The sequence below is a fragment of the Solanum verrucosum genome, unplaced genomic scaffold (assembly GCF_900185275.1).
Source record: "Solanum verrucosum unplaced genomic scaffold, falcon-dt-bn FXZP01000007.1, whole genome shotgun sequence".
Lineage (NCBI taxonomy): Eukaryota > Viridiplantae > Streptophyta > Magnoliopsida > Solanales > Solanaceae > Solanum > Solanum verrucosum.
Window position 1 is genome coordinate 2432605 of NW_026020177.1, and position 9481 is coordinate 2442085.

The 9481-nt window shown below is 29.5% G+C and overlaps 1 protein-coding gene across 1 annotated transcript; it reads left to right on the plus strand.

The window, feature by feature from the left end:
* Positions 1–975: 975 nt before the first annotated feature.
* On the plus strand, positions 976–4544 carry LOC125829075 (outer envelope pore protein 16-2, chloroplastic). Its single transcript, XM_049508350.1, has 7 exons — positions 976–1148; positions 1232–1283; positions 1699–1773; positions 1969–2000; positions 2373–2406; positions 3788–3855; positions 4233–4544. The coding sequence occupies exons 1-7, from the start codon at positions 1032–1034 to the stop codon at positions 4374–4376; spliced, it is 522 nt and encodes a 173-aa protein (XP_049364307.1). The 5' UTR covers positions 976–1031; the 3' UTR covers positions 4377–4544.
* The last annotated feature ends 4937 nt before the right edge of the window (positions 4545–9481 follow it).

Sequence of the window (9481 nt, forward strand, 5' to 3'; positions counted from 1 at the left end):
TGGTCTTCGCAAAAATGATGCCAAGCTAGCGACCATGAGGACCAATTTCATTCGACTTTACAAATGTGACTCCAAGCAAGCGTGTGAACGTGAAGAGTAAGACGTGGTGCACGAGCAATGGCTGCACCACCTCAAACTTAAAGCTTAGAAAATTTCTCAACAGGGGCTCGAGATTCGTTTAGAACCCCGTGCACGCAAACAAACTATGTTATTCAACATTCTGAACTGAACGAAGATGTAAAAACTTCCAAGTAATGTCATGTTGATGAAATATAGGTCACATACCCAATGCTCAATTTTAACAAAAAGCCACAGGGTAACTCAAAATGAGTCTGGAAATCTCGAGATCCAAACTAAAAGTCCATCCAAACTAAAATCGACATTCCAAAGCAAAAAAAGGAAAACATAAAAAGTTTAAAATGTCTAAATTAAATTATAAAAGGAAAAGGAAACAAAAATTTTATTACGTTTAAACAATTGTCTTTATATAATAATTTAAATTCAGATAATTAATTTCAGCTAATGATTGATTATGTTTTTTTTGTGATTCTGACACATAACAATTTTTGCCTTTCCTGTTACGTATAGATAGATTTAAAGAGATTAAATTATAATGTCATTTCGGCAAGTAGTATACATTAAGAAAAAAAAATATTAATTTTCTTGGATTTCAGTTTATAGGTCACGTATCAGCACACACAGAAGATATAAAATCATGAAAAAGAAATAGTAAAAGGTGAGTGACAACAAGGATTCAATATCAGTAAAATAAATAAAGAAAACATTAAGGTTGGGGCTGTTTCAAACCTCAAAGTTTGCCACGAAGACCGGTTCACAATTTTCAAAACTTAGAAAAATGGACACGTACCTATCTTGTCACTTCCAAACATGAATACATACAATTTTTCCCTATAAACTCTCCCTTCCTTCACACTTCACTTTTTTAATTATTTTGCTTTGTTTGTTGTTCTCTCTTTTTGCAAAAAATAAAAGAAGTTTTTTTGTTTCTATTGTTAAAAAAAGCAAAGAAAATGAGCAGTAACTTGGAGAGTCGATCATTGCTTCATGGATTTGATAAGGGAGGACTTTTTGATTTGGGACATCCTCTTCTTAATCGTATTTCTGAAAGTTTCGTCAAAGCTGCTGGGGTATATTATAATATAATACATATATTTCTCTTCTTTTCACAATAACTATAATTTGATTTGTGTATTTTCATTTTCATGATCAGATTGGTGCTGTTCAAGCTGTTGCTCGTGAGGCTTATTTTACTGCTTCTGAAAGTAAGCCTATTTTATTTTCTTTTTGAGAGACGTATCACAGATTATTAGTTTCATTTTCGAATTATTGATAATCTTAAAAATACCCCTAAACTTGATTATATACCTCCGATTGATCTTTCGACCTAAATGAAATACACTTCCCTTGTTAAGTTTTTCAATACTTTTCTCAACTTTTCATTAAGAGTTCCACTCTCCTGCGAGAGCTCTCTATACCACATAAGAGATGGTTTGTCATGGGGTGGTAAACCGGGGTGTATCTAAATTTAATTAGTCAAGTAAAATGGTGTTTTTAAAATTTGTGAACTAATAATTTGTGTCAACTTCAAGGTGTTTTCAATTTTGCTCTCTTTCTTTTTTTATTTTTGTTGGTTGCGAGTATATAGTTTAGTATTTTAATTTGAATTGATTGTTTTAGGTACCGGTGGAGATACTAGTAGCATACCACCAGAGATCACTGGTCCCAAGAAGAATCGATTTCCAGACCTTAGAGGTAAGTAAAGTAATATTCCATTGTGTTGTTCTACGTACTAATTGTATCATCATTGCCATTTTGACAATCAATACCCTACCCCTAAATAATACTATTCCCTCAAGTCTTTTTGGTGTCTACATATCATTTTTGAGTTAAATTTTGTGAATATATAAAAATCTACTATTATTCACTTTCTTGTAATATTGGATGCAGGGGAGACCAACAGAAAGTCAGTTGAGGCCCTGGTAAGATAATGTTTCCTCTGTTGTTATCTTTTCTTTTTTATAACTGTTTACATTATGTTGATGCATTCAAAATATGGAAAAAGTACATACACAAGAAGCGAAAGGGGTTCAACATTTCTACTATATATACCTAAAGCTAATTTTAACCTATATAAGCAGTGTAATAAGAAGTTCAGATGAACTTCTCGGACCTACCTAACTCTGCCCGTCTCTCTAATTGGATGGACAAGAAGATTAGTGGGTAGTGAGTTTCCCAGTTTGTTTGTGGATTAAAATGAAATCGTCATTGGAAGATGTGTAAAATATGGTTATAAATTGATTTCTATTTGTAGTCAGATTAATTTGAATACAATCTTATGCATTCCTTTTCAGGTAAAGAGCACGGGAAAAGAATCTGTTCAATGGGGTAAAGCCTACTCTCTCATTTTTTTTTTCTCTGATTATTGCAATTTGAGTTTTAAGTGATTGTGATTTGTTTCTCCTTTAAGAACAAAAAACTCCCTCCATTTATATATTTATTTATTATTTTATTTTATTGGAAGGTGACTCTATTTAAGCCATCACCCTACCGACGTGGGATAGACTTGACCCCTCCCATGTCCTATAAATCAAAAAAGTTGCAAAAGCATAGAGAAACATGGACCTAACCTCTGATAGAGAACGATGAGGATAGAAACTAGGGGTGTTCACGGGTCGGTTTGGATCAGTTATTGGTCAAAACCAAAACCAAACCAACTTAATCGGCTTTAAAATTATCAAAACCAAACCAAACCAATTATAATATACATTTATCGGTTTGGTGGTTATCGGTTTCGGTTTGGTTTGGTTTGGTTATTCGGTTATTAACTATACATAAAAATAAAAGAAACAATTCATTCAAAATGTGAAAAAAGTGGCAACAATCCATTCAAAACAAAAAATAGTTAGAATGACTTAAATTACCGAACTTTCAATCACTGAATTTACTATCAATAAAGCTTTAAAATTCACTATATTGGTCTAGAAGGAAGAGACAATAACATTTTCAGTCCACAAAGAATTGTCATAGACACTCATATTCATGAAATCAATAAGAAAACTGTTTTCACCTTGGGATTTCTTGCTTTCAATAAGTAAAGTTTAAAGAAATTTTAATAGAAACATAAATAAAATCTTTAAAATTGTTTATAAAAACAATATATTAAGTATGTATATTAATAAAATATCTGCATATAATTCATCTCATCGGTTCGGTTCGGTTATTTCTTCGGTTTTTTTGAATAAAACCAAACCAAACCAAATACTACCAGTTTTCAAAAATCTAAAACCAAACCCAAATAAAATCGATTTTTTTTAATCGGTTTGGTTTGGTTTTTCGATTTGAATCGGTTTTTATCCAAATCGTGAACACTCCTAATAGAAACTAAACAATGTACACAAAGGCAGGCTAGAATGACGGACTTTCATATTATAAACAAAATACAATGGTTCAACCAACACATTTGTTGAATCTTCTCTTTATGCTAGGGAATTGCCACTTATCTAGTAGAAATAGTTTCATGATTTATTGATCCTACTTGGTGTGCTAGTCCAATTGCATATATGAAATAGGTTAACCACAAAATAATATCTTAAATAAGATTTCACTAGAAAAGTGAAATGTTCTTTTTTTTTATTATTTGGTTGATGGTAGTAATTTTATCTCTTTGCAAATGTGACATTCAAACTCAATACATTACATTCATAAATCACATGTATATTTCACCCGGGGATGTTGAGCATGAATCATTTACATTAAACTTCCGCAGGACTAGCTGCGGGGATGTACTCTGGACTTACATATGGATTGAAAGAGGCACGCGGTGTTCACGATTGGGTCAGTTTTTCTGGTTGCTGAAGCATGATATGATCATATGTTTTCATGTTGTCTAGTTGTTGCTAATTTATTAGTAGTAGGATGAGTATTTCCTGTAGTTCATTCTCTCTGCTTGGTCCATGAATTTGTTGGTTCATGTGGAATTTGTGTTGTTGTTCATTTCAAAAGCAACTTCACCACCTCGATTATTCATCTAGACAAAATCTATATTGTGAGAAATCACCATAAGCTTAAGTTTTCCGTTGGCTCCGAACCTATCTGGGGACAACCCTTGTTGAGACCATCGTGAGAATGTAGTAATTGTGGTTGTTCTGCTCTGCATTGTTTCTTGTGTACTATTTTGAGGTTTTCTAAGTATTGAAAGTTTCTCGTTGCAGAAAAATAGCGCGTTGGCGGGAGCAATAACTGGTGCAGCTTTGTCTTTAACACTAGAAGAACGTTCTCATGAACAGGTGGTTCAGTGTGCCATCACAGGAGCAGCCATCTCGACTGCTGCGAATCTGCTTACAGGAATATTTTAGGCTGAATAGAATATGTTGTTACTATTGTGTTTGTATGGCACTGCACTAGACAATTTAACTATCATGTATGTGGATAGTGCTATTTTTGAATTTTGTGGCATTTTTTGTCCGTTACTACTTGTGTGGATTTTGATATTTTAAGGTAAAATAATAGTATAATGTATCCCATTTGAGGAAAATTTCTTGAAGGTTAATTTTTTATAAAGTTTTCAAAGGACATGGAATCAGTGGATGCATATCATCTTGGGTGATATGATATTTTGTTGGTATTCTTAGTGTTTAGCAAAGCTGTTATTCGAAATTGGTAGTAGATGTTTTATTAATAAAAAGGAAGAGGAAAAAGATTTTAGTTTTTTGGAGGGAACTTCTCTTTATACAGATGATTATACCTTGTCCAATTTTTTTCCAATTAAGTGTTGTGCAGTAGAATCTCACACACACACATATATATATATACTAGTTTTCCGACACTGCATTGCACATGATTATTAATTCAGAAAATTTAAGTGAAGATTTAAATATTAAGCTTTGCACAAAATAATATTGCAGATTTTTTTGTGAATGTTCAATGTTGATCGTCATATATGTCTTTTATTTACACAAACCTATGAAGATGGTTAATGAAAAAATTTATTTGTTAAATGCAATAATGTATATATTTATTTCGATTTAATCATGTAATTAGTCGTATCTCAGTAATATTACCTTATAGACAATATTTGTTATGTATTTTCTTGTCATCTAACCAGATGTGTTTTGCACGTGTATTCCACTTAATCTGTTTAGATGTCATATGAACATGTGGAGAACAACTACATTTTAATTTTTAGAACTATTTTTGTATATTAGTTTTTATTTTATAAGTTATAACATAATAGATGACGTTTTTTTTGTTAGCTCTCATATTTGACTTCTCAATTGACTGTGTACATAAATCAAAGATAGTAATCTGACTGTCCATAGTAACTAAGAAAGGTTTCCTTTTTATTTTTACCGAAAAAACTAAAAATTAAAATTAAAGAATATATTATATATGTGAAATCATATATATAATCACATGTTTATCTTACACCCAACAAAGATATAGTTCTTATACTTGTAAACAATTTTCAATTTATTCAACCAAGCATGATTCGTTCAAGAAAAAATAATAACACCGTGTTATCATAAAGTAGCGGTATAATAATATGAAAAATTATTGATCAAAAGTTAATATAAGGAAAGATGAAAGATAGAAATAATTAATGTAATAACTATGAAAATTCATAAATTTATAACTAAAGAATGTAAAAGGGTGTGAATAACATTTGCAATAATTAGTAATAACTAAGAGAATTTATAATGCTATAACTAAAGGACTAATGTGCAATAGATGAATTTCTAATAAATTTTATACTTACATAAACAAATAGGACTTTTAATTAATGTTACTATTTTTTTTTATATAGTTATTAGATTTAATTTAGTGTAGGGACAAAATGAAAATGTTTATTCCATATTACTGAATATAAAATTTATTTTGTTAATGATAAATTTTAAGTGATTCATATATACTCACATATTTTCACATTTGTTGTGAGTTTTTTTTTTTTTTTTTAAAAAGAACTCGGAAAATTTTAAAATAATATATTTTGGAAGTTACAAGATCTTGTTAACTTGATAATACATTCGTGACATATATAAATACCTACCCAAATATATATATATATATATATATATATATATATATATATATATATAGAGAGAGAGAGAGAGAGAGAGAGAGAGAGAGAGAGAGAGAGAGAGATTTGCATTAAAGAAAATATTTATCTCATAAAAATTAATTATTAAATAAATAATAAAAATCAAACTAATACAAACTTCAACTAGCGTTATTAGAAGTCATATGAACTTTTCTTTGTCGAAAATACTGAAATATTAAGAAATAGTAAATTAGTAAAACAAAAAAATACATAATTACCCCATTCAACTATGACACTTCTTTTAAAAAGACACTCAAACTTTATAAGGGTTCTAGTAGCCCCACTAAATAATTTTAAAGTGATATAAATATCTCATTTTTCAGTTAATCCCACTTATAAAAACGAAGGTGTAAGCACGCATCAATTATTGTTTTCCACCTGTCAATTTTATATAATTTCCTAATCTTTGTTTTTATTTCTGTTTTTTTTTTAGTTTTAATTCTTTATTCTTTCTTTCTTCTTCAATCATGCTTAACCCCATTTGTTGGTCTTCTTCGTCCTGTGGAGTGGCCACCATTAATGCTACAACACTATTTACAACACTAAATCAAAATCAAAATTGGAAAATCAAATCCTCTTGCAAAATTATTTTTTTCAAATTAAAATTTCTATCAAAGTCTTCTTTTTGTGTGTTTTGCCTTTGATTTTTGCTCTAAATCAACATGGGTTGTATTTGAAAAAACGAAAATTCTCTCTCCGAACGCAAATGAGATTATTTTTGCTTGGTCTTAACAGGATTTCAGCCCTCGTAAATTGATCAGGGTTAATTGAAATAACGCCGACGATTCTATCTTCGAAGTCACCATCATCTTCCCGAAGATTCTCACCCCAGCTGGTCAAGAAGGAGGAGAAGAAATCTGAGGATGAAACAAAAAATATGTTGTTGCTTCCGTTATCAATGAATTTTTTTTGTCAGTGAAAATGCATTTTCATTTATGTACTGAGATTGTGTTATTTAGTTACAATTAAATCTCTCCGTCGAAATCCAATTTAAATGAAAAACAAAAAGAGATTAAAAAAATAAAATTTAAGCTCTCCTTCAATGGTGAAGCTCGGGAAGGAGAAGAAAGAAAGAAAAATTAACAGTAAAATAAAAGAATATTTATATAGTTAATAAAATATATTGCAAAAGAAAAGTTTAATCTTACTTTTTTTGGTTTCCACGCTCTTCAAGTGAGTGATATACACTCTCTATAAAATATCAAAAAATGGTTCAATAATTTCACATTAATCTAGTTAAGGGGTGTATTAAGACCCCCGCAAAGTTTGAGTGTCTTTTTCAAAAATAGGTCTTACTTTAATGGGGTAAAAGCAAACTTCCTGACAAGTAACATTGATAAATAAAGTCATTATTTTGTCTTGAGCATCAAAAACACAAATTATGACAATTCTCTAACTCTTGAGAAGTTTAATAATTTTGGAAAAGATATTCAGAAACATATAACTACATCACAAGAGAAATTGTTAACAAAAACAAATGAAGTTAGACTACAATAAAAGTTAAACTAATACAAACTTCAACTGACATTATTACAAGTCATATGAACTTTTCTTCATTGAAATACTAAAATATTAAGAATTAGTAAATCAGTAAAACAAAAGGGCAATGTTTATACTGTAATAACTATTTTGAAGCAAACTTCCTGACAATCCAAATCACATAAGTAACATTGATAAATAAAGTCATTCTTTTGTCTTGGGCATCAAAAAAATAAATTGTGACAATTCTCTAACTCTTGAGAAGTTTAATAATTTTAGAAAAAGACATTCAGAAGCATATATCTACATCACAAGAGAAATTGCTAACAAAAACAAATGAATTTAGACTACAATAAAAAATAAACTAATACAAACTTCATCTGGCGTTATTACAAGTCATATAAACTTTTCTTCGTCAAAAATACTTAAATATTAAGAAATAGTAAATCAGTAAAACAATAGGGCAATGTATATATAGTAATAACTATTTTGAAGCAAACTTCCTGACAATCTAAATCACATAAGTAGCATTGATAAATAAAGTTATTATTTTGTCTTGAACATCAAGAAAATAAATCGTGACAATTCTCTAGCTCTTGAGAAGTTTAATAATTTTTTAAAAAGATATTCAGAAGCATATATCTACATCACAAGAGAAATTGTTAACCAAAACAAATAAATTTAGACTACATTATGTTAACTTCATATATTGGAACATTACATTCTAATGTATATAGTAAGCATTTTTTTTATTATATCATCAAAATTATTTTCCTCAAGTACTCGAGGTTAAGGAATATACCCTCTTAGGATAGAACAATTTACTTTATCAGAATTGTGGTACCTCATATTCCGCTAAACTTCAAACTCACCTAATGACAATAAATCACACGAAATATTTTAAAATACAAGAAGAAGACGAATAGAAGATTAAAAAAATTGTGGTTAAAAATAAGAGGAAATCCCTCTATTTATAGTCAACAAAGGGTAGTATAAAAAAATATTTTTTTTGTCTTATCTAAAAAGTCACGACCTTTCCGAGAAGTCACAACCCTTTGGAAAAGTCACAACTCATCTAAAAATCACAACCCTTTGAAAAAAGTCACAACTCATCTAAAAAGTCAAAAGTTAGGGATATTATAGTAATTTAACATTCAAGTTAGGAGTTCATGATTTTAAGGTAATTAAGGTAATATATATATATATATATATATATATATATATATATATATATATATATATATATATATATAATGTTAGTTGGTTCAATTTGAAAAATAATTGACAAAATAGTAAGATATCTTTGAACTTCCTCTTTCCTTTCTTGAACTTAATCTGCAACAGTCGAATTAGGTACAACTCTCTATTTTCTAGCCATGGAATCAACTCTTTCGGTCCTTAATAAATGACATCTTGTTTTATTATGACCTTTAACTTGGTAATGAGTACATATCATAGTTATTTCAATTTTAGTTAATTTATCGGATACCTAAGTTTCACCCACCCTTTTCTTCTCAACTTTCTAGGTCTCCCTGACATTTTATTGATCACTGATGGAGCAACAAGAGGATTTATTGATTTTGATCACATTGGCATGTTATTCATAGATCCTCTTGATTTTGACCACATTGACATGTTATTCATGGGTTGAATGAAATGTGAGTAAATCATCAAGTACCTCTCTTTAGAGTAGCATGAATGAATAAAACCACGTGGATCATATTGCTTATCCAACATTGTAGCTAAGACATGTACACATAGTATCCCATTCAATATTCTGTTGGATATTTTAAAAACATTTTAAATTAATTAGAGCCAAATTTGGCTCATCAAGTTTGTATGACATTATCTTGATGACTAAATAAACATATATCATTAAACTTG

What these genes read in the sequence shown, in the direction of transcription:
- LOC125829075 (XM_049508350.1), top strand. Translation starts at nt 1,032, where the DNA reads ATGAGCAGTAACTTGGAGAGTCGATCATTGCTTCATGGATTTGATAAG. An exon ending in GTTTCGTCAAAGCTGCTGGG is followed by an intron (nt 1,149 to 1,231) that starts GTATATTATAAT and finishes TTTCATGATCAG; the next exon opens with ATTGGTGCTGTTCAAGCTGT. An exon ending in AAAAGAATCTGTTCAATGGG is followed by an intron (nt 2,407 to 3,787) that starts GTAAAGCCTACT and finishes AAACTTCCGCAG; the next exon opens with GACTAGCTGCGGGGATGTAC.